Source organism: Natrix helvetica, assembly GCF_964273705.1.
Source record: "Natrix helvetica genome assembly, chromosome: 2".
Classification (NCBI taxonomy): domain Eukaryota; kingdom Metazoa; phylum Chordata; class Lepidosauria; order Squamata; family Natricidae; genus Natrix; species Natrix helvetica.
The window spans coordinates 108,376,242-108,402,832 of record NC_138552.1 but is presented as its reverse complement, the minus strand read 5'-3'; the positions used below and the strand labels follow the sequence as shown (position 1 = coordinate 108,402,832).

General features: G+C 40.2%; 1 protein-coding gene across 1 annotated transcript in view; it reads right to left on the bottom strand.

The window, feature by feature from the left end:
• LOC309385770 (ephrin type-B receptor 5) overlaps positions 1 to 26,591 on the bottom strand; it is a 202,121-nt gene that overhangs the window by 156,265 nt on the left and 19,265 nt on the right. Inside the window, exon 2 of the mRNA XM_081940474.1 lies at positions 2,452 to 2,679. Coding sequence (XP_081796600.1) covers positions 2,452 to 2,548 — 97 coding nt within the window. The 5' untranslated portion in view covers positions 2,549 to 2,679. The remainder of the gene's footprint in view (positions 1 to 2,451; positions 2,680 to 26,591) is intronic.

Here is a 26,591-nt window from a genome sequence, read left to right as displayed (position 1 = left end):
CTTCCAAACAAAAAATTATTTCCCCGTTCATTCACTGTTTATAAACCACCTTCAGTGTGGTCATCCAAACATCATTACAGTTTCATCCCCCACCCCTATTCCCAATTCCCAATTCTTCTGTTGGTTTTTATATTCCTTCTCTTTAAAAACAAAACTGGGGTCAATCATCTCAAAGGCATTATCCAGTTCCTTCGCTTCCTGGTTTTAACTCATCCAGTTGATAGTGCTTCTTCTGCTATGAGGAAGGATATCCTCCCCCATCCGATGTTTATAGTACAGAAATCCAATTATTTAACAGGGCAGTGGGTTTAGCACACTGTTTGCATGATCACAAGGGAGAGTGTGGCATAATTCTTCCCTTCGTATGCCAGCCATCTTCTATTTGACAAAGCAAAGTGCAAACTAGTCTGCAGAGCAGGAATAGCCAAGCCAGGCCACAACAAAGCCCCTTTAAAATATTTCCATACCACATTATATTTAACTCCCAAGATGTGATTATCAGTACCTGTACATTAGGCGCCTATTACTGTACAAGTTAACAATAGAAAGGAGCCAAATGGGAAGTATTATGATATATTTTCTCTTCCCTTTTCAAAAACATTGCATATGCAGAAGTCACAACAGTTCTATACAGTCAAATATATATTTATATATTTTGAATCCCCATCCAGTTTTCCTCAAGACCATAATTGGTAACTTGAGTTAAAAAATAAACTTCAAAAAGAATAAACATCTATCTATGAAGGAGACCTAATTCTTCTCCTTTTGCATACCAGCAGTTTTCTCCCTTAAATATAGATGAAGCTGTTACTCTGCCAAGATGAACATGTTCCTTTCAAATATCTACATAACAATATTCTCCCCCCCCCCACCCCAAAAAGCACCAGTTTGGGGTAATGGCAAACGCTAGAAACTGAGGGAGATGGTGAGTTCTAGTCGCACCTTCTGAAAAACCTTGCCAAGAAAAATGTGGGGTTTTGCCCAAGCAATCTCCAAGAATTGGATACGTTTGAATAGATGAAAAAAAATCACCAATAAAACAAAAGTACCTCCTTAAACTAATTTCTCAATACTTTCTTGCCTCAATGGTTGAATCAGCCCTGAAATCTGTACAATTGGTTTTTTTTTAATTACTTCATAAATTACAGGGGATCCACAGATGTTCAGAAGATAAGAGAGTGATAATTCCTCAGAAATACCATCTAAAGATTGCTATCAAGAATGGCGAGAGTCCCAGTGGCTCCTAAGATTGGCTCCTTAGGTTATCTTATGCAGTTGTTGATATTAAATTTAAATCTGACATTTTAATCACTTTCTACTCTCTTCAACATTATTGAAAAGTGTGGTTTTTTTCTTACTCTCTATAAACCCCAAGGACTAGAACTTTTAATTTAAAAAGCAACCATCAAAACCATTTTGTTGCCTTTTGCAGTGTGGACATTTGTAATAACTCAAATAATTCTAATGTCTTTCAGGATTCACAGAAGCTTAGTAGCTCTGAATGGCAAGAAATTTGGGGGTTTAATAATAAATCAGCATTTTAGTATATTTAATATTTATTAAATATATAAATTAAAGAGTGGGACTGAGACATGATGCAATGTAAAAGCCAATGAATATGTAGCCTCTGGAATTTTTTTTTTTAGAACTGAAAAACTCAAGATTTGAGAATTTTGATCAGTTTTCCTCCAGCCATACAATATATCTGGCGTAAAATACTTTGAAGTATCATTTAACAATCAGTACTCAAAAGAGCAAAACTGCCTAGCAAAGGATCAGTAAGGATCTTCAGTTAGCTCTAACAACATTAGTCAGCAGTACATGCCACTTGTCAGGGACGTGCGGTCAGGGGAGGCAGGGGAGGCAGAGCCTCACCGCTCTCATCATGAAAAGGACAAAAGGGGAAAAGGGAAAAGGAACACGTGGTCCCATTCCCCGCCTTCCTGAGTCAACATGAAGGGGACCGCAGCTCGCGCTCCGCGGTCCTGCGGCTCGCGCTCCGCGGTCCTGCGGCTCGCACTCCGTAGCTCGCGCTCCGCGGTCCCCTTCATGTTGACTCAGGAAGGCGGGGAATGGGACCACGTGTGCAGGAGGCTGAGGCTGCCTCAGCCTCCTGCACACGTGGTCCCATTCCCCGCCTTCCTGATTACATCACCAGCCTCACCAGCCATAAACCTCACCGCACGTCACTGCCACTTGTAAATAAAGAAGCTGTGAATACGTATTTGACATAATGGGAAAGGTGGAAGGATAGACAAGACGAGGACAACTAGCAGCAAGATGGATGGATTCGGTTCCAGTGCCAGCACTGTGGGGAGACCTGAATGAATAGATTAGGGATAGACTGTCATGCAGAAAAATTACCTTATGTGATCGCTAGAAATCAAAAATTATTTGGTGGCACATAATCAATAATATTTCTATTATGGAGTGAATCAATTTTGCACTTACCTTCTAGAGAAGATGCTAGGCCAAGAAGGCACATTATCCATAGCCAAACCATTATCACTGCATGTTCCTTCATTCTCCTGATGATGTTAGGATCCATTTAGTTTCTCCAGCACTTCCAGCATCTTCCATAAACCAGAGTTCTCACAAAAGTTATTCCAGAGGACAAGAAAGGCCACAAGTCTAAATGTAAAAGTGCAGGCAGCTCCGCATGAAAAGAGGTGAAGGGCTCTGCAATAAAAGAAGTGATAGACAAAAGCTATTATACCAAGCCTACTAAACCAACTAACTCTGAAAAACTCCCTGATTTAATCGAAAGGCAAAAAACATAAAACATTATTTAATAAATTGTTTTCTTAATTATCTTAAGAATTTTCTTAAATCTTAATTATCCTAAAAACTTACATACATTTGTCCTGAGAGAATTCCTTTTTGCACAAATTGGACTTCCCTTTGGAGCATTTCTCCTTGCAAGCTCAACCTTCGTGCTAGATTGCATATTATCTGTTGGATCGGGTGAATGAAGGCACACTCAGGCTCCAGAGTAACAAACAGCTCTTTATTAGCACAAGTCAACTATGTACAATCCAGCGAAGGTTCAGTCTGACAGCAGCCCTTTTATAGGGGACTGTTGGACCCTTCAACCAATCAGATTGAATCTCTGCTCCCGCCGGAACAGAGGACCTTGGTGTAAACCATTACCAATGTTTCTGGTATCTAACACCCCTCCCCTCTTAGATGGGCTCAACCGACTTGTGACGTAGTCACACAGGTAGACGGGCTTTCTGGTGGCTCGCCTAGACCTGCGCAGTTCAGTTGGTGGGTGTTCTTCAGTCTTTTTAAGGCTAGCGATAGCGTGTTTGAGTGCTGCCCAAGACATTATGGTCAAGGATGACCCTGTGTCAATCTCCATATTGCATGGAGAGTCCTCAATGAGGACTGTGAGTTTCAGCTTTTTTGGCCGCTTTGTGCGGACTTGGCCTATGGAGGTATGGCAGGTGACTCTGGTGTTGCCATCTGTTCACCGTGGTGGCGGTTGCCATGCCCCTTGGTTGGGCCTCTGCTGGTGGTTAGGCATGCTTCTGGGCTTCCAGGTTGTAGAGGGGTGATCGCTTCTGCAGACCTTGGCGATGTGCCCCTTGCATTCGCATTGACAGATGGCATCGTGGAAACGGCAATGTGTTCTGAGGTGGTTTTCTCCGCAACCGGTGCAAGGCGGGAAACACGGTTCAAATTTCCGCGCCAGCTTGGTGAGATCACTGCGCATGCGGTAGCTGTCATCTTCGCTCTCTGAGCCTTCAGGCTCTGTGGCCTCGCGATGCACGCCTGTGCTCTTCTGCGCACTCTTTGGACTATTTTGGCGCTGCAGAGTTTCCATTGATTTAATTGAAGACTCAGTAGCCATGGCTTTGTCTAGGGCAATTTGGAGAGTAAGATTAGTCTTCACTAATAACCTCTTCTGCAGGCCAATGTCCCTAACACCGCATATGAGGCGGTCAAGTAGTACTTCATCAAGATCTCTAAACTCAGCAGCCTTTCTGAGTGCCGCAACATATTCGTTGATGGATTGCCCTTCTTTTTGGTTACGGATGTTGAATTCATGCCTCCGGACGTATTTAGACAGTCTGGGAGCGTAGTGTGTCCTCAGTGTCTGTTGTAGAACTGACCAAGCGACCGATTGGAGTGGCGTTGGCTCGGACAAATTCTTCGCCGTCTTGAACACCTCTGGTCCACAGTAGCTCAGGAACATATTCTTTTTCCGGCCTTCAGAAAGGCCCATGAGGTCGTTGGCTTCAAGGAAGGGGTTCCCAGTGTTCGGTGGCTGGGTTGTACCGAGTTGGTGGGGCGTGCATTGTCATCTTGTGTTCCTGAGCACGTTTGAATTTGCCGCTCAAAGATGGCTGCTCGATGCCGTGCCGTGCTCCGGACTGGATTGACTTGCTGGATTGTTGTGCTCTTTTTGTCTGCCTAGTTGCCTTCCAATCCCATCCTCGTCACCAGTGCTGGATCGGGTGAATGAAGGCACACTCAGGCTCCAGAGTAACAAACAGCTCTTTATTAGGACAAGTCAACTATGTACAATCCAGTGAAGGTTCAGTCTGACAGCAGCCCTTTTATAGGGGGCTGTCAGACCCTTCGACCAATCAGATTGAATCTCTGTTCCCGCCAGAACAGAGGACCTTCATGTAAACCATTACCAATGTTTCTGGTATCTAACACTATCAGTAGTGTCAATTTAAACATTTTTGAAAGCACATTCCACTACAAATGATAGAAATTGAAACGTAAGTTTATAACATAATCCTCATTTTCATAGCTTCTTCCTCACTGTTTGACCTTTGGTCAGGTTTGTTCTGGTTGAAAAGTTACAGGTGGATTTTAAGACTGGTGCAAAGTAGTGAAAGGTGGTGAAATAGTAAAGAGGTTGAACTGGGATGAGGAGCGAGATCTAGTATCTAATTCCCACATGGAAATCTATGAGTAACTTTGATCTAAACACTTTCTCTCCGTCCACAAACCCTACCTCACAAAGTAGTCTAAAAAGAGTACAATTTGGAGGAGACCACAGGTATGTCATTTAGATCTGCTAGAGGAAATGTCAGTTATGCTATATATAAAAAATAAGTAAATATCCCCAGCCACATCCCAATAACAGCTTTCCTTTGCACTTTTGTAATTTTTCAATTTCAATTTCATTACCTATGTCATGTCAGACCTAACAGTCTTCATATTCATTGTGAATAACAAGTATTCTTTTCTAATTTTGCATAAACAGAGACAAGTTGGTGCCAGTCTAGAAACTGAGAAATTGTGAGTTCCAGTCCTGCTTTAGGCACAAAGCCAGCTGGTGATCTTGGGCCAGTCCCCTTCTCTCAGCCCTGGGGATCAGGTAAGCACTTCAGAAAAACCTCGCCAAGAAAACTGCAGGGACTTGTGCAGGCAATTGCCAGGAGTCAACTTTCATGTCCTGGCTTTAGCAAAGGCAGAAGCAATCCATGCAGTTGTTAAGCAAAGTATGGGAATGGAGCGGGTGCATGGGGGTGAGGCTTGCAAGAACATCAGGATAGCTTATCTGGAGAGATGGCAGGAGTCAGGCAGGGGGAAGGCAACAGAAAAAAATGTTGAGGAAGCAGGAGAAGGAGTATGCCTGGGTAGACTAAAACCTGAGGAGAAGGCATAATTCAAGTAGGAAGTCAGTAATCCGATATCAAGCAATAACTTGAAAAGTACAGAGGGATGAGCCAGAGACTTTGTCAGGGACACGTTGAGGTCAAAACAAAGCAGGAATAGAAAATAGGAAATCAAGTGGCTTTCAGCAATGGAAGCTGTACCCGCACAGTTTAAATCCACTCCCTTCTGAGCACACCCAGGTGAGGCTCTCCCTGCTCAGAGGTTGCCAATAATGAGGCACTGGGCTTGGTTGTACAGCCAGCATCTTGCCACTTGCTCATGAGGCACTTAGTTTCCAGGAAACTTTCCTCTAATGCCAGGAAAGGTCGCCTTGCTTCTTGGAGGCCCTGACATCAACATTCACTCAAAGCCATACGCACACATAGCATCTTTGCATAGCATCTTTTTTCTGCACTCCCAAGAAATCATGCATGTACTGTATGTTCTATTCGATTCTGCCCAAGTTTCATTATTTATTCTAGGTTTTCTTCAATGATTACTTTTTCTATGCAACTTCTAATTAGAACTGGATGAAGAAACTGTGCTGTGATACCCGGCTACCAAATTCACATTTCTGCAATCAGGATGTGAGTCAGGAAATAATTGAAATTCAGGATTTATAATTTTCAGCATGTTTCTGAAGAGTTATCCAAACAAATATGTGTATGTTAGGGACATTGGTACAAAAATAAAAGTATTGTTTAGAAAATGTACAAAGAAGCTTTTAATGTAAGTGAAACAGCTTACAAAAAAAAATTCTGGGCTATGTAAGGACATGCATTAGGAGTCATGTACACACGAAGAGTTTCAAAGTACAGAAAATGAAGTTTTTCTACACAAAATGTATTCTTTATATGACACTGGACACTCAAGAAGCAGTACTGGAAAAAGGCATAATTAAATGAATTAATGGCAGTCACTCATATTAAGTGAACTAATTTCCCACATTCAGCAATTATGTACCACTGCATACCAGCTGATGGACAAATGTGCCATCTGGCTCCATGCTTCCTAGATATCTGGCTGGAGATAGTGATGATTATATTTTCCTTTTTATTAGCAGATACCATGTGCCTTCTAAGAGAGGGGTCTTAATGCTATCAAGCAAAGAGATCAAATTTGCTATTTCCTCTTGAATTGATATTTTTCTTGTAGGAGAACATGGTGAAAATTGAAATGGACTGGGATGGATTTGAATGGACTGGACTGGACTAGACTGGAATAGAATGGAATAGACTGGAATGGACTAGAATGGAATGTGGAATAGAATAGAATGGAGTGAGAATCAGAATACAATGAGACCCGAGTCTTCCGAAAATTTCTATGACTGAAGCAGGACAACTGAATTATAAAAACTTATCAGATTCACAGAATACACGATAGAGACAGGCCAAAACTGCTTGCAACTGAAATAGATTTCCAGCCAATTCCCATTGTTGGCTGGTAGGTCAGTATTTGCATTCCCTAAGACTCTGTAGGAATCTCAGTTTTTATTTGAGTTGTTGACACCAGCTAAACTGTTTCCTACATAAACAATCTGACTTCATACATCGTGTCTTTCTCTATCCAATATCTATCACTCCTTGTTCTCAGAGGAACTACATGCATCAAACTATGCTTGAAAAAGAACAAATTTAAGAATAAGAGATTGGGAAAATTAGCAACTCCATCTTTCCTGGATATTTATTTTTCTGTGTAGCATTGGTAGCATGGACTTCTAACCAGTCAGAAATAACAGCATAGAAACCAAAATATAAACATTTCTCTTCAGAAACTCAAAAGCCACATAATTTGTACTTTGCATCTGGGATGTATTGTATGATTCTGTTACGCAGGCAGGATCTGAGTAAAAGAAGAAAAACAAAATACAACAGCATGTTTACTTGGCCAACTTGGAAATCTCTATCTCATTTTCTCTGGCATCTATTTAATTTATTCATAAATCCCACAAATCCAGAATGATGAATTTGAATAGGCTCATCCAGCCATCTGTCACCTATGACCCAGGAAACTCAATGAAAGAATTCTTAAAAATCTCAAGTAAACAAGCATTTCTGAAAGCCAAAAAGGGTGTCAGAACTGAATGCACAGCTTTCTTCTGGCACATATCCAAAGCAAGCACCAAGCAACCCAAGTCTAAAGGGAAGCATCTTTCAAACTTTTTACAATTTCCAATCTTTTTAACTTTGGGCAGAAGATAATCTTGTTGGCCTATCTACTGAAGTTTCCAATACCCGGATTTCCTAAAAATGGCCTGAAAGGTCTGAAAGTTCCCAGGTCTCAAGGTATGCCCAGATTTTTTTAGTATTTGTTCTACTATACTCTGTGCCAGGGGTGGGTTCGAGCAGTCACTACTGCTGGTTTGCTTGTGTGCTTGATGTGCACGCATGTGCAATGCAATAAAAATTGTTCTGCGCATGCGCAGAAGCCAAAAACCAAAATGGCAGCACCTATGGCGCCGCCTGAAGAACCGGTTCAGGGGTGTGGCAGACCTGGGTTGCTGCCGGTTCCAGCAATCCAGACCACCAAACCACGACCGGTTCGGCCGAACCAGTCTGAACTAACAGGAACCCATCACTGCTCTGCGCTGTAGCATTTCTGAAAGCTGGACAAAAAGGCATAGGTTAAGTTATTTTCTTCTTGCAAGATCCAATCTGGGTCGGTCATTGGGAACCTCTGGTGCTGGTGACCGACCTAGATTGGATCTTGCAACATTTTCCTGGAACACAGGTTTTCTTTTAATGTTTGCTACTCATCAGTTTCTACCAGGCACAAGGTTCAATTAAAATCTTTCTGTGACTCATAAGCACTATTCCCTCCCCCCTCTACCAGTGTCTTCCTGTTCTATTATCTCCACCCACTTTGCAACATCATTGCTTATCTTTCAGGAGCATCTGCTCATCAGAAATCCTGTCAATGTTTGGAAGTATTTCAAGGTCACTGAAGTCACGGGAAAACAATTGAAAGAGTTGATCAGATCAGAAGGCTTTATAAGGATTGAATTTGCAAGCTATATTTTTTTTTTTTTTTTTTTTTTTTTTTTTTTTATAATAAAATTTTATTGGTTTTTCAAGATTTATAGGGAAAAGGGTAAATGGACAGGTATACAAATTTTGGCAGTTGCAAAGTGTGTGAGGCCCCCCTCCCTCCATACCCATAGTATACATTTAATATAATGCATTAGTATATAATTGATTACAGTCAGCATATTAGTTCTATTATTAAATTCAATCAAATTAAACATTACAGTATAAAATCCAAATATAATTCCATTTTCACTTTCGGTCAGTTTATAATAATATGATTTTCTTGTTTATTTTTGTGATCTGAGTCTTCTTGCTATTGCCCCATCTCCCTCCACTGGCAGAGCTCTGGCCCCTCCCGTGTCCTGCGTGTCCGTTGTGGTATCTGGTGGTTTCTCTAGGAATGTTTTATTTTTTTCCATAAAGGCCTGCGCCTCTATGGGTGAATTAATTCTAATTCTTGTCTCCTCCCAGAATATCAGCATACCTTCAGGCATCAACCATCTAAACCACACCCCTTTCTGGTATAATTTATTCGCTAATTGCGAATAATTTTTTCTTTTTTCTCTAATCTTCTTAGGGATCTGCTTCAGAATGGTTATCTCCATATCATGATATATCAATGCTTGCCCCCTTTGTACACCCAGAATTTCATCTCTTGTGCTTTTTCTAAGAAATTTAATATGAACCTCCCTGGGTACATTGTGTGTTCTAGCGTAAGCTGAATTCACTCTATAAACCAGATCTATATCCCACCCCATCTGTTGTTTTTCTTTGTGTGTGTAGTCAGCCAGAATGTTTGTCATGATGTCCCTTATATTTTCCCCATCTTCTTCTATAACATTTTGAAATCTAAGATAATAGGACATTCTCTCAAATTCTAATTTCATCTGTTGGATGTCAAGATCTTTGTTCCCTTTCTGCACAGCTTCCACCCCCCCCCTCACCTCCTCCACCCCCCCTTCCACAAGATCCAGTCTCTGTGAGTTCTTATAAATTTGGGCTTGATTTTCTTTAATTTCATCTTTCATTTCCCTTAGCTGTTTCTTGATTTCCTCCTGGCCCTGTAAAATTTGTTGAAGCATTTGTTGAAAGTCCATCTCTATAGTCTTAGGTTGCATCAGTTCTGTTATCTTGGACTGTGTGGCTGGACTGGATGTTACAGATGTTGGAGCAGATGTGGCAAAGCCAGATTTCCCAGGAGGTGGTCTTTTGGATGCCATCCTTTATAACATTAGAAGTTCAGTCCATATATAAGATAAACAGTTAGAAAAGAAGGGTAGCCAGGTGAGGTCCGGGAGCAGAAGAACCAGGCAGAAGAGAATCTCTCTAATAAGTCTGGCAATAGATGAAAGGTTTCCCCTAGAAAGTTCAAAAAGACCAATCCACAAGAGATTCCTCTGGGAGACACGGAGACAAAGACCGGAAGCCTGAATTTTAAAGGTGGAGTCAGGTTTCACAGTTCATAAAGACAACGGAAGTGTGCCATCTTGCCCTGCCAGTTTTGGGCACAGAGGCATATCAAAGTTTTAAAAAGTTCCAAAGGTCCTCAAATCTCAGTAAATAGTGAAATTAAATTGCAAAGAAAATCATCCAACCTGGGTGAGGCTTCATTCGTTGGCTCTCCCCCCTCCTCCTTCCCCGGGGGCTGAGAGCAAGATTATTCCTCGCCGCTTATCCAAGGGGGGGGGAAACCCCCCTCCCTCCAGCCGCGCCTCCAGAATACTCCGAAAGTTATTTAAAGAAAGCTAACTAGTTCTTTGTGCAAAATAGGGCATGAAGAGAGAAGCAGCCTCACCGCACCGCAGCTGCTTCCTTCACTTGCTTCATTCTCCCGACGGCTTTAGCGAGGCGCGAAGCGCAGAAACGCGAGGCGCCCTCCGATCTAGCTCCCCGGTGCCTTGGGCGCGCGAGAGACCTCCCGCCGGCCGCCGCCGATGCAGGAGCTCCCCGCGATGCCGCCCCTCCGGCAGGACCCCTCTGAGGGGTGTCCTGTGCCCCCCAAGGAGTGGGGAAGCCCACCGGAGAGCCGGAGCGGGCAAAGAGCTGCCCGTCGCCGCTGCCGCCGGAACCGGAACTCAATTTGCAAGCTATATTGAGAAAGCTACAAAAACTCATAGGTATCAACTCACTCAAAGTATATAACAGCAGTCCTATGCAAGTCCTATACAAGTCAGTAATAAAGTTGACAAGAATTGTTTATTAAAAACAGCCCTCAGTAAAGAAACAATTGGATTGACTAGAGTTGTTGAAGTTGGATAGTTGAAATTGTTAATTAAAAACTCTTTAGCAATTAACACTCAAAAATAGGCCTGGATATACATCAAGCCAAACAACTAAAAAACTATTTTGCCAGAATGGAGTGGCAAAACTACTAAAGCATTGGTATGAATGCAATTATTTTTGAACTCCCTTGCCTTTGCATGTTTACTCACATTTGGTGGGGGGGGGAATAAATATCTAAATTCTTGATGTTGAGGTAGGTGTTTAAGCCATTTCAATTTCTAGATTCAACCTAGTTTTTAGAAATTACAATCTTTGCCTGCAATATTGTTTCCTAGATGATGTCCCAATTATTTACCTCCTTATTTCAAGAGATTTCCAGCTGACCCAACATCTATCATGTACAGTATGTGAGATGGGTAGCTATATAAATTTAGTAAATCAATCAAGCTTTTCAACAGCTAATTCTGCAATGAGCTCACTGCTCTACAGACTATAAGGAGGGCACCATGAAAGCTCACCAGCAATCTGTAATCTTAGTGATAACTGGATCAAACATTTTTAATTGGTTAAAAGTTGGTGGCAATTTTAGTCACCAATAAAACTCTATACTCACATCCAAGAGCAAAATATAGATTTCCTTCTGCAAATCTGTAAGCGTCAGGTACTTTGATATTTAACAAAATATTGTTTGTGCAAACACCTTTTTCTTCACTTTACAGTCACAACTGGATGATTTACCTACACACATGCGAAAGCAGAGAGGAGTGAAAGTGACTTCCCCTACTTTCCCTCCTCTCCAGGAGGAGGAAAAGTGAGAAGGAAAAAAAGAAAGAACAACAATGCAACATATGGTTTCATTTTGCTCAATTTCTGCTTATTTTCATGCAGGGCTGGCTGTATTTTGAGGCTTGGCCCCTTTCCAAGTCAATGAAGCCATACAGATTGGAGCAAGTGGTGTGGGTGGGTTTCCTAACCTTGGAATGCACCACTGTACATACATTTTGACTAACAGCAAATTGTGGACATCTTCACTTAATGCAACTTCAACTTCTTTTTGGAATTTTTGAAGAGCTAGATTAGCCTAGTGGTTAAGGCAATAGAAGCTAGAAGTTGGAGACTTGGGTCTAGTCCCAGTTTAAGCATGGAAGTTGCCTGGGTGATTTTGGCCCAGTCATTCTCTCTCAGCCCAACCCACTTCACAGGATTGGTGTTGAGGAGAAAACAGGAGGAGGAAGCGTTATTATGTATGCTCATCACCTTGAGTTACTTATAAAGTATTTATAAAGTTACTTATAAAGGCCATACATGAAAGGATATAATAAAGGAGGAACTGAAATTCTAATAAATAAAATAAATTTGTATATCACACTTTTTTACTTAATTGAACTGCTTGGGGTTCAGAATATATTAGATATGCTACATTTTCTGTTTCTATCATATCAATTCAAAAACAGATATATCATTTCTGGAAAATGTGTTCAGATCATTCTTCTCATGCTAAATAAACACTCTGGGACAATTCAGATTTAAAAGCTCTTTTAAAAACAATTTTATGGTAGGTATGAATGGGTGCTGGGATCCTTACACTGGATCAACTACTAGTGGATGACAAAAAAGAGGGTTTGTGGTTTGTTTGTTTGTTTGCGAATTTTTAGATTAAAAGATAAATACCATTTGTAAGTGGCCATCCACTGGTAGTATTTACAATTACAACCTATTTCTACTACCTAGAAATTGACAGCTAGACAATAGAAAAATATTCTCTGTGCTATAGGCAAGAGATTAGTCCTCCAACATTGCAAATACAAACATATGCCAGTGGATTGAAAAACTATGTTACTATTGTCTTATGAATAAGTTGCCCATAGATGTAGGTCATGCATGGCTGATTACAATGAAATAACTTTCATTTATCTTTTATTAAAAACATGTAAAATTACATACCGTATATATACAGCCATATAGACAGAAAGCTCTCCTCCTCCAGTCTTTTTGAAACATGCAACTTTACCTTCAAGAAATAAGGTCATTTGGGGATGAAGAAATATGTCTGCTCCTAAATGTCTCCTTTACATCAGTGGTACCCAACCTTTTCAGCTCTGTGGAGGGGTGGCGGTAGGTGGCAGCAGCAGGGGGGATGGTATTGTGCATGCAACCTAATCTCATGCGCAAATGAAGTGTTGCATGGATGCCTAATGATTGCATGGACCTGATCCCAACGGGCTGCAGACTGGCACCAGATTGGGGGTTGGGGACCCCTGTTCTAGATTATCCATTATCTGCTGCCTAACACTACTACCATCGTAATGCTGGAATCATTCCTCCTTAAATGAGAATGGTTCATGATGCAAAATAACTCTAATCAGTTACAGAACAAACCACCTAAGGAAGATCTGTAGTTCCATTTCCTATTTTTACCAACTGATTACAGCTTAAACTTTAGTCAACAGTTAAAGAAACTGACTATAAATCTGGCTCATTTCCTTGGAAAACTAAAATGATAAGATTTCAGCTTCATGTGAAAGACAAGTCAGGAACCAAGTGAAACAGAACTAAATCCTAGTTTAATTCTATCCCTGGCCACATGGGAGGAACATCAAGAAAGCAGAAACTATACAGTCTAGCACTTCATGCTGGTTATTTTCTACTCTGGATGTGCCTAAAATGTTACATTAATGTTTTAGATACTAGATGAATAATTACTTTACTATCTTCACAAAACCTATCTACATAAATTTGGCTTGCTGTCAAATTGAAGATTGCAAAACAGCTATATAAAAGGTGGGAGGTTCCCCCCCCCCAAAAAAAATCAAGACACTATTCTCTTCTTTGCCAAACAATCTATTAAGTAAATCCAATGTATAAATGAATGAGCAGAGACATCTAATTACTGTTCCACAGCAACTTAAGTTTTGTTTGTGCTTTAAGCTATTTTCAAAATTGCTCGTAAATGTATTGTGCATGATCTATCCAAAGATAAACTCTCTTAAGTTCAAATGAATGCAGGGAAAAGAAATCTAAATATTTGCTTAACTCTTCCACTAAAAAATCACCACAACTTAAAACAGGTTAACCTCACCTAATCTAAAAATCTTGGTATACATTTCTTTATATATAACTCAAGTGCTTGCAGTAGATAGTGCTTATAGCAGTAAACTGACTTTTTAAAACAATTAGTATGTACTTTTCTTTTAAGAAATACCTGGTGTACAAGTGAGAAACTTCTGAGTGTATTACTATACCACACATCTCTTTTTTTCTGCTCAATCATGTCCAATTCTAGGAGGCTGCCCGAACAAGTCCCTGAAGTTTTCTTGACAAGATTTTTCAGATTGGTTTGCCATTGTCTCCTTCCTGGGGCTGAAAGAAAATGACTGGCCCAAGGTCACCCAGCTGGCTTTCTACCTAAGATAGAATTAAAATTCATGGTGTCTCAGTTTCTAGCCTAATGCCTTAAGACCAAACTTGTTATCATGTGTCTTTTTTACTTTAGCATAAGACTAAAAGGGTTTGTTTTATGCAATGCAGAGAGTGTTCAACACTGAAGCTGGTTATTGGGTTAACTGAGAAGTTGTTCCCATAATTAGTATTGATGCCGCTTTATAATGCCCTGGTGAGGCCACACTTGGAATACTGCATTCAGTTCTGGTCACCACGATGTAAAAAAGATGTGGAGACTCTAGAAAGAGTGCAGAGAAGAGCAACAAAGATGATTAGGGGACTGGAGACTAAAACATATGAAGAACGGTTGCAGGAACTGGGTATGTCTAGCTTAAGAGAAAGAAGGACTAGGGGAGACATGATAGCAGTGTTCCAATATCTCAGGGGTTGCCACAAAGAAGAGGCAGTCAAACTATTCTCCAAGGCACCTGAGGATAGAACAAGAAGCAATGGGTGGAAACTAATCAAGGAGAGAAGCAACTTAGAACTGGGGAGAAATTTCCTGACAGTGAGAACAATTAATCAGTGGAACAGCTTGCCTCCAGAAGTTGTGAATGCCCCAACACTGGAAGTCTTTAAGAAGATGTTGGATAGCCATTTGCCTGAAATGGTATAGGGTTCCCTGCCTAGGCAGGGGGTTGGACTAGAAGACCTCCAAGGTCCCTTCCAACTCTGCTATTGTATTGTATTATTAATTACTCTTGCCTCCAGCTAGATAGGGCTTTACCCAGACACCATTTGAATACTGTGTCCAGTTCTAAAGGTCTCACTTTAAAAAAGATATTGAGAAGATCGAGCAAGTCCAGAGATAGGCAACAAAAATGCTGCAAGGTCTGAGGGACAAAACATAGCAGGAAAGATTGGAGATACTGAATATTCACAGCTTGGATGAAAGAACAGAAAGAGGGAACACAACTGAAAGGCAGTATTTTCAATATTAAGCAAAAATTAAGAACACGGGGGCATAAGCTCAAGCTGACAGGAGGGAAGTTCAAAAGTAATATTTGAAAGTATTACTTCACAAAAAGAGTAGTGGAAGCTTGGAACCAATTTCCAGCGGGGTGGTGGGGGGAGGAGGTTTAAATTGAATTTAAATATGCTTGGGATGAACATATGTCGATCATCTGACAAAAATTCTAAAAATAAAAAAAAAATTTAATCAAAGGGCAGACTTGATGGACCAATAGGACTTTTTCTGCCATCGGTTTTCTATGTTAAAAAAAAAAACGGAGAACCACAAAAAATAGTATTTTGTTAAATGAGGACCTATAAAGTAGGGCTTTTTTTTTAAGGGGGTGAAAGCTCTGATACAGCTATGAAAGCTATGACTTTAGGATTGATGAGTACTGACTAATTCGCAGGACAAATGTACACTTAAATGTGTGAGCTTAATAGCAGGTTAAAAAAATCCTTAGTCTTAACACATTTCATTATTTTGGATAATGAAATATACATCCGACATACGTAAAGGATTATTTTTGGCTAGGTAGGTAAATTATGAAATATTTATTACATGATAAATTGATTAACTGATTGAAAGTCATCACCTTAATCACAAGCATTCTTGCTACTTGTAAGAATGGATTAAGTAATCTCACCACTCATACAGAGAAAATGTTAAATTATTGGCAACTGGAGATGAGTTTGAGAGTGCCTAGCCCTAGTACACATAATTATGTACACAAAAGAGAACTGGATCTCAGATTTATCAAGAGTACCAATTTTTCCTCCAGTTCTTCCAGCACAGTTGGAAAATCTAGACTCAGAATTTGGTTGGGCTACACAACAAATGCATCTCATTTGCTTTCGGTATCACCTCTTCCCCTGTTTGGCTATTTAAGGCAATGACTCAATTTTTTTTTATAAATGCAGTTGTTACATTAAATTGTAGCATAAATAAATCTAATATGAAATAACTGTACATAATCAGAAATATAGTAAATTCTCTTGGTCTTTCAGAGCCACTGGGTCTATTCTTAAGACAGTTAAACACCGAAGTAAAGACAGAAAAGGATTTTCATACTCCAGATAAATCTTGAATGGATTTATCTGAAACAATATTATATAGTATGGATGCTCAGTTTCACTCCAGTTGATCAGATTGAATCACTCCTTCAATTTGAACCCTCAGACTGAATTACTGAACCATGTTTAATATAATCAAGTATATTTGAATTAGTTTGGATATCTGATGGGCTTTGGCAAGCACATAGTCCCACTTTTATCCAACTGAATTGATTGGATCCTGGCACAAGTACTTCACTCTCAGACAATTTAACTTTTGAGTAGAAAACAGATAATATTTAACATCCCTGGCAGATAACCTGCAGCTTCTGAACTACATCTATCACCTCCAGGGCTGCCCCAGCTAAATCAGCCATAAATCAGTTTCAGTTGCCCTGCATTTCTAAACTGGAAATGAGCAAATCTTGTAGTTCCAGTCCTTAAAAGAATCCCCCTATTAAAAATCAAGAAACTGAAAAACCTAGTCTTTTCCACTTTTTGAAGGCACATTCCACAAATTCTGCCCTCAACCCTTCACAAAACATTAAACACCAAAGGTCACAAATCCTGCTTTGGCCCACCTGATTTATCATAAAACAGGCAAAGAATGCACCCACACACTGGCTGGTTCTTAAATCACAGTTTTATGTATCAGGAGAGAATTCAATTTTCTCACTACATCCTTCCCAAATATTCTTTAAATTGGGAGTCTGTCTAGTGCTGTTTGCAGAGAATGACCAGATCAGACCTTAGAGAGAAAATAAAGAAGCCGACCTGTTGTAAAAGCTATCTCAACCCAAAAACCGTCTTTAATATTTATTTATTTTTTAAAAATATATTCTTTTTTCATAATTTTAGTCCAAAATCATTAATTCCCTAAATTGTGATTTATTTTTAAACATAACTTTCTTAATTTTTTTATCAAAATCAAAATTAATTTGAAATATTTTAAAATAAAAAATAAAAACTAACAGAAAAACTGAGACAATAGAAAGTCCTAATGTAGAGAGAATTGGTGGATAGATGTGCAATAAAATAAATGATATAGAAACTAAAAGACAAACAATGACTACTGATTTCCTTTTACAGCAGATATAAATAAAAAGAGTTGAACTCTTGGTTTACAAATACAATGTAATCTCCCATTTTTAAAAGATAATCTATAAATATTACTAATACTAAAATCCTTATGTCATGCTTTCATTTTGTTCTATATCAGGCAAAATGTGCAAAAGAGACTTCCAGTTGGTATGAAATTTAGTCAATGTCTTTTCTTTAACCAGGTGAATTTTGTCATCCCCGACAGCAAAATCACCTTTTCCAACTACTCTTCCATTGTGAATCTTTCTAACGCTGGGCATACAGAAAGTCTTGCTTCCATTATCGTATACAAGAACAAAATGCCAATCATTTTTTCCATACTATGATTTATTCTTTAAATAACCCACTTTTTCATCATTGATAAGAAACTGACCAGAATTCAACCAGAATTGTTCCATTAGAAGAAGATGCAGATGAGTAAATGGTGGAGAATTATCCTTCCATTTTCTCTCCAAGACTCCAAATCAAAATCAACATCTCCCCAAAATCCATTTTTAACAAAGCTCACTGCTTGAGTCTACTAAGGGGTCAACAGTATTTAGCTACAAAATGGGCTAAATTACCATAAGTCATCTTTGTATTTTTATAATCTGGTCTGTTAATTTAATTCCTTTATTTATTTATTTGAAATAACAGATGTACCATTCATGAACAAAAGCTCTTGAGCCAGCTGGATAAAATTTAAATGCAACAATAATTACTAAAGCCATTGGGATAAAAGAAATATAACAAAGTTTACAGTAGTAGCAGCAGCAACATATGGAAAACTATTGCAAAATGTACAATTCTTTAAAAGAAGCCAAAGTGGAGAAAACTGTCCAAGTTAAAGACCATGGAAAACAACACTGTAAGCTTTTTATTGTGTGCATGCCAAGATGACCTTCAAGATAATGCAAGTGATTTTCTGTGGGTATTCTTCAACCAGGTGCCACCACCAAATGAGTCCTCTGCCTCTCCTTGTGGAGTGAAGGAATAGGAAAGAAGCTCTACAGAACACCTTAGCTTGCCCTAAGCTCTTTAGAAGTTTAATGTCTTCTTGTCCTGAAACATCTAAGTTTGAAATGACAAAGGACAAGTGAACAAGTGAAGACAAAGAGAACCTTGACAAGGCAAGGTTGCCACCTGAGTTGGAATAAAATGTCAATTTGGAAAAGGCAGATAATAGAGTAGAGTAGAGTAGAGTAGAGTAGAGTAGAGTTCTTTATTGGCCAAGTGTGATTGGACACACAAGGAAACAATCTTGGCTTAAGGCAGGAGAAAAGTCCACAATGTACCATTATAGAACGTTGATGGATAGATGGAACATGAAGGAGGAACTGGGGGTAAAAGAGCAAAAAAGACATATATAAAAACAATTCTTTGTTCCACTCTTCCCCACAGGAGAGTATATATAAGAAACAGATCAGTTATTTGTGTAGCACTTCAAAGCCATCGTGTCTTGATTTTCAAAGCATATACTCTACTCTACAAAGCCTCCATGATGAAGAGATAGAGATTCCTAATATCAATCAATTGGCAAGTTGAAACAGGCAGTCTTTACAGTGGTATAAAATACAAGATGTCAAGAACAAAACTACATATTGGGTAATCTAATCTCTTTTAACCATCTGTGGTCAGACAAGAAGGTCAATTTTAAATGACTGCACTTTTCATAGCAAATTCTAATTTGCTACTAAGCTGTATATTGCCTTATTTCTAATAAAAAATATATTTGACCCAGGCTTTAGCCAAATAATTTTGGACTGACTATAATAGGAACATTAGATTCCATTCAAATCAAACTTAAATTTGGATTGTTCCTACTTAGCATGCTCATAATGTTCATTAGCATAATTTAGCTAGCAAGGTAGCACAATCACCTGGGAGCTACTGTTGTGAAATGTTGTAATATTCTGATATTGTTAATAAAGTCTCCCATACTGTATTAAGCTTGATTCCTGGTTACAGCAAAAAATACCTTTGTGTAGTTTTCTTGGTAACAAGACAGAAGCAATTCAGTGCTGCCTTACTCCAAACTGACTTTCCCCCCACTTTCTTAGGCTAGTCTGTAATACTGAGATTTCTCAATGTCCCCCATCCAAATATTAACCAGATTTAACTAAGCCTGGTTTTTATGAGGTCAGCCAAGGTCAGTTATACACTGCCATTTGCTGTGACCTATTCCTATTCATTTGTATATGTTTACTCATTCCTTAGATTTATACTCTGCCTTCCCTTCAAGAGCTCCAGTGTATATAGCGCTCCCTCCTCCAGTTGGGGGATTGGGCTGAGAAAATGACTTTAAAAAAGTGAGTTTCCATGGCAGAGAGTGGAACAAGATCTTGAATCTCCCCACTCCTAACCCAACACCTTAATCACTACACCATACTCGTATTAGAGAGTATTATTATTAGTTTTAGAAAGTAGTATTAGTATTAGAGAGCCAGTATGATGTAGAAGTTAAGGAACTGCGCTAGAAACTGGGAGATTGTGAGTTTTAGTCCTGCCTTAAGCATAACCCTAAACTGGGTAAGCTTGAGCTAATTATTTTCTGTCAACCTTAGGAAAGAAACAATACTTGCCAAGAAAACTGCAAACACTTGTCTAGGCAGTCTCTCAGAATCGGACATAATTGATCAGAAGATTAAAAAAACACTCGGAAATTAAAAAAAAACATTCATGATTTTTACTGTAGTTTATGGTCTTTGGACTCCCAAGGGCTGGACCTCATGCTATTATAGCAGCCAACAAGTCCAGGATAAGGTAGGTTGAAACAGATAGACTTCCAGATGAAAAAAGAATCTGGCAATGCAAGTGAGGAAATAACCGAGAATCCATGAAAGCACAAGAAATGTGATCAATTCTGCCATATAATGTACTCTTGTTTTTCCACAGAGACAGTCCATCTTTGAAATTATGCACCTAGTCCAGCAAATGCAAACGTTTTCCTCTCCAAGGATGAGAGCCACACACAGAGCATCTTCCCCGTACATCTACAGTATGTGAGATCTACGTCCCATCTTATTTCCAAAATAGAAGACAGAGCAGTATACAGAAGATACCCTGATAATCTCCTTTAAGGACTAATAAGTCTTGGTCCTTCATAGGTGGTGGTACCCTGAGTCTCAAGAATGCTTCTCAGACATTATTGGAGCATTTTGCTTTCTTCCCCTTAGGAACTTCCACATTTCCGTAGTTTTCTCCAGAGCCTTTTCCCAAAACAAGAGAAACTTCAAGCCAACAGACTACAAAAATTAACATGGTTATATGAACTTAAGAAAGATTTATTTTATTTATTTATTTTATTTATTTATTAATTCAATTTATAGGCCGCACCCTCTCCACCAAGGGACTCGGGGCAGCGTACAACTCAATATACAAATAAACGACAAGGAGGAGGTAATCAAAACATTGTACAATTCATAAATAAATAAATAATCATAAGTTAAAAACAACACGATAAAATTTAAAACAATTAAAATACCCAAAAAGTCAGTTAGTTAAATTTAAAATTGTCCAGGAGGGATTAGAAAATGTAGTTGTAATTTAAGCCAGGCCAGCTAGTTGGAACAGGTGGGTCTTGAGTTTCGTGCAGAAGGAGCGGAGATCGGTAGTTGTCCTAATGTCGGGGGGGGGCCTTCCAGAGGGCTGGGCCCATCACAGAGAAGGCCCTTCCCCTCGGCGCCGCCCTCTGGCATTGCTTAGTGGACGGCACCTGGAGGAGTCCCTCTCTGTGAGAGCGAATTGGTCGCAGGGATGTATGGGGCAGGATACGATCCCGCAAATAACTAGGTCCCGTGCCATGGAGCGCTTTAAAGATGGTGATCAACACCTTTGTCCTTTCTTTAAAGAGTTAGTGCTCAGTAGGAGTGGGATGGGTTAAAGGGACATATTCATCAATATAGTAATAAAGATAAAAGCATCCCAAACCCTACTTGCTCCAAGCCATTCCTTGCAAGGTTGTCTGTTTCACCAGACAAGAGTTCAAACTGAACCTTAACCTCTCAGAGCTCTCTGCTCAGCCACCCAGACTGCATGAACAAAATGGAGACTCTCTGCACTCGCCAGGTATGGTAAAGAGCTTTTAAAGAGCTTTTAATTATTTTGAATTAATGGTTAAGAGAGACAATATCCCTTTATCGTCTCATCATTAATTACTACATCCTCCCGATCACTGTGAGTTATTTAAAATGTAGGGGATCTCAGAAGTGTTGCACTAGTTTCTTTCTCTTGGCAAGATGTAACTTGATGGGTGAGCTGGTAGTTTGAGTGTTCTTTTTAATTACCCAATATGGGGAGATTATATCTTTGTAATATTTCTCAGGCGCCTAACTCAGAATATAATTGCATGCCTGAGCTATGGAGAGAGTCACTCTTTGTATATTAGTTTATGGTTGATTCCCTACAATCTTCGCAGACATACTTGGAGGTGACTAGAAAGGTAGCATGGGCCAGGATTATACCTTTTAAGATTTCTGTCTTCGTCTGAGGATTGCCCCAATTTTTCAGTCCCAAACAGAATTTTATCCTCTTGGTCTGGTGCCAAAAAAAAGGAATCTGTGATGGTGGGGAGAGAGACTCTCCTGTAGCCCATGTGCCTTCCTTACACGTATGTTCTCGCTATTAAGGCCTACTGGCTATCAAAACCCCAAGGTATTACTCATAAAGCAGCATCTCTGACCTTACCACCATACTTGACCTACAGGCTGGAAATAATTCACCACATAAAGAGTTTCCTCGGCAATCCCACTTCACACACACACAAACATTTAGGCATCTTAGCAAAGAGTCAAAGGCAAATTCTGGTTACAATATTTGCATAAAGTTGAGATGGCCCCATCTTTGTAAAATCCTTCCATGAGCATCAAAAGAAAGTGAGAAAAAATTTGCAGGCTACAAGCTGTTATCCTTCCAGTTGATGGTGTATAGCCAATACTGAGTGGCTGCATAGCAAGGTGATAGCATAGGACCACCTTAACTAAGACCACATGAGAAAGAACAAAGAAAATGACGCAGAGCTTAATCTGTCAGTTGACTGCAATATACAGCTGTGAACTGCCACTCAAGGAGAAATGGGAAACACTGCAGAGTGAGATAGCCTCATATCCTTCCACTTCATCCCTTATTCAAATACTTTCTCAAATGCACTTCATCTCCTTCCACAGAAAACACATCTTTTTTTTAAAAAAGAAAGAAAGAAGAAAGAAAGAAAGAAAAAGAAAGAAAGAAAGAAAGAAAGGATATGAAATAAATTTAAAGCAAAACCTCTGAACCAATCAGCTTCACAGAGGCTGAATTAATTCCTCATGCTAATTTAGCATCAGCCAATGTTAACAAGCCTCCTACAGACGGTCAGTATTTCTTTTGAAGTGAAACAATATGGTGAAAAGATTCCCCAACTGAAGTTCTTATAAGATGAAAGAGTCTAGACTGCCAAAGTTTATCACTTCAAAGCAACAAACGGGCCATTAACTTAAAGAGTAAATTCTTTGGCAAGGGACAGTATTTGACAAGAATCTCAAATAAGCCTTTTCTAGACAACAGAAAAGGATGATAATTACTGAGGAAATCCACGTCTCCCATGTATACTCAAGCAGGCAAGTTTGCACAATGGCATGCATGATTCCATCTGCCAGCCCTGATGGAAGCAGGATCCCAGAGGGTTTAGCAGGAATGGTAATATATACCCCCATTATAAACAAGTACTTAACAAAAAAAAAAGGAAAAGGGAAAATAAGTCTGGATCATTTAGGTGGTTTTTAGTGACACATTGTGCCAAACTGAAAACTATAATTCAGAAATTCCAATTACAAAAACAGAAAACAGCATTCCCCACATAGAAATACTTGGAGAGGAAACGAAGAAGCAGCAGCAGCAGAATGGCAAGCCTCTTGTCTGTTCTTGAATAGCCATGAACTTTCAAAGGCCCTACAGTGCTCACAATTCAAGTCACACTGTGGCTGAGATCACTGGACATATAACTGGCTGCGTTCCTCTCTTTCCCCCCCCCCCGCCACCTTTTTTTCCTCCCCTCTGCCGCCTAAATATTTACATCCAATCTTGCTTTCTGTCAAATTCCAAATCACTGCTTCCTTATTACACCCCTGAGCCCTCAAGTTCAAGCTGATTTTGATAGCTGGGATGGTACTTTGAGAAAAAAAAAGGGGGGGGGGGGCTTTGACCGCAAAGATGGATGGGTTTTGCTAAATAGGTACATACCAAGGCATACAAGAACAGACAAGGAGCAATAAGTAGAAAGCAAAGAATTACCCAAGGAATGGTACAACTATGCCTTGAGACAAAAAGCAATGTCTTCTTAAAGTTTGGCAAAGTTACGCACTTTAACTAATCCTACCAAGTGTTGAATATTCACCAGTCAGGGTTAATTTGCTGTAATTAACACAGAGAGGTGAGGTGAAGAAAAGGAAGAACTAGGATTATTCCAGGTAGTACTTCAGCTCGTTACCCTGGGGACTGCAACCAGATTAACTGTCCCAAACTCTATCAACCTCTTAGAATACCCAAAGCCAACAGGATTGCTTCTGAACACTCTGGGAGGTGAAGTCCATACCTCTGGGAATCTATCCAGCTTCTGAAAAGCTGGGTCAGATAGACCAAGAGTCAGGTGTAATCAGCTTTCTCTGAACCTACTGAAAATCAACACTGTTAATATAAACTTTGGGAAATGAAGAAGTGAAGAAAGATTCACCATGTTAATAGGTGTTCATCTTATCTAATACAATATCTGTGTTTACTTTTGTTTTTGTCCCAGGGCAAGAGCTTTCCTTTCCCCCTTTTCCTTGTTTTCTTAAAAAAAAAAAAACATCAGTTCCCAGAATAACATTGGAGCATTTTTTCATTAAAAAAAAAGATTAATTATAGTTAACCTTATTTACCTCTTCTGAAAGGAATATATAAACATGTTTTGTGTTTGTTCTCAGTGGAGTTTAAGGTACATTAATTTTCAATGTAATTTTATAATACACACTGGGAAGTATATTTTACAAAAGCTTGTTAGAAGTGGGAAGTTGCTTTTCAAGAACATGCTAATTGTTGGCATGTCTACACAAAGATCAGAATCAGAGTTCAAGCACAGAATCCTTAATAAACATTGAATCCCTTTTTAGCGAAGGTTGTAGAGAGTGTGGTGGCGCAACAGTTCCCACGTCACCTGGAGGAAGCAGTCTATCTTGACCCGCGCCAGTCCGGCTTTCGACCCGGTCACAGCACGGAGACGGCCTTGGTCGCGTTGGTAGATGATCTATGGAGGGCCAGAGATAGGGGTTGTTCCTCTATCCTGGTCCTATTAGATCTATCAGCGGCTTTCGATACCATCGACCATGGTATCTTATTGCGCCGGCTGGAAGAGATGGGCGTGGGGGGCACCGTTTTGCAGTGGTTCCGCTCCTATCTCTCCGACCGGATGCAGTGTGTGTTGGCAGGGGAGCAGAGGTCAACCCTGAGGCCACTCACTTGTGGGGTGCCTCAGGGTTCGGTCCTCTCGCCCCTCCTGTTCAACACATACATGAAGCCGCTGGGTGAGATCATCCGTGGTTTTGGGGTTGGATACCATCTGTACGCTGATGATACACAGCTGTACATTTCCACCCCAAACCACCCCAACGAGGCCGTCGAAATGTTGTCCCGGTGTTTGGAAGCCGTGCGGGTCTGGATGGGGGACAACAGACTTAAACTCAACCCTTCCAAGACTGAGTGGCTGTGGCTACCGGCGCCCCGATTTAACCAGTTGATGCCATCACTGGCCATAGGGGGCGAATTATTGCCCCCTGTGGAACGGGCACGCAATCTGGGCGTCCTCCTTGATGCCCGGCTGTTGATGGATGACCATCTGACAGCCGTGGCGAGGGGGGCGTTCCACCAGGTTCGCCTGGTGCGTCAATTGCGCCCCCTATTGGATCGGGACGCCCTACGCACAGTCACTCATGAGCTGGTGACGTCTCGCCTGGACTACTGCAATGCTCTCTACATGGGGCTCCCCTTGAGATGCACCCGAAGACTGCAGCTAGTTCAGAATGCGGCCGCGCGGGTTATCATGGGAGGATCAAGATACTCCCATATAACACCATTCCTGCGTGAGCTGCACTGGCTGCCTGTGGTTTTTCGGGTGCGTTTCAAGGTGTTGGTTACTATCTTCAAAGCGCTCCATGGCATGGGACCTAGTTACCTGCGGGACCGCATCTCACCTCACACATCTCTACGACCTATCCGCTCTCACAGGGAGGGACTCCTCCAGGTGCCATCCGCCAAGCAGTGGCAGCGGGTGACGCCTAGGAGTAGAGCCTTTTCTGTGATGGGCCCAACCCTCTGGAATGACCTCCCTCCCGATATTAGAATTACTAATGACCTCCGCTCCTTCCGACAGAAGCTCAAGACTCACCTGTTCCGACTAGCTGGCTTAGCCGATTGACAGTTCCATCTTCCACCTCCTGGCAAACATTTTATTGGGGAATTTTTAAAGGGAATTTTAATTGTATTTGTATTTTAACTAAGAATTGTACAGTATATTATTTACCTCCTCCGTCTACGTCCACATCTATGTCTACGTCTATGTCTATGTTCATGTCTATGTATTTGTATATGGTTTTAACATGACTGTACACCGCCCCGAGTCCTGCCTAGGAAAGGGTGCAGTCTAGAAATAAAAGATTATTATTATTATTATTATTATTATTATTATTATTATTATTATTATTATTATTATTATTATTATTATTATTATTATTATTATATACTTAAGCCATTGCATGCTTATTTGGAGATTTTCTTGGGCCTTTCTTTTATGAGAACACTAGCTGATAACCCGGCGTTGCCCCAGTATTCCTTTATAGTGGGAAAATGTCTGGACTAAATGTAATTTCTAATGTTGGATTTTCCCCTTTACCAGAGGGAGCCCCCTTGTAGAGTACTGTAAAGCCGTTACCATGGCAATTCCACTGCACTGTACAGTAGAAGCCATTTTACGGCACAACAGGCTGCATCTTAACAGAACACACACCCCGAGACCCCAAGAGGTGCTAGGGTGTTTTACCCCCACAGTATTTTTCTCCAGTGAGTAAGTCATCTGTGTACCAAGTTTGGTTGAAATTGTTCAGTGCATTCCAGAGTTACACACACACACACACACACACGATAGATGGATACATTTGTCCTCCTCTTGCTGTCTCCTATGTTATCTAA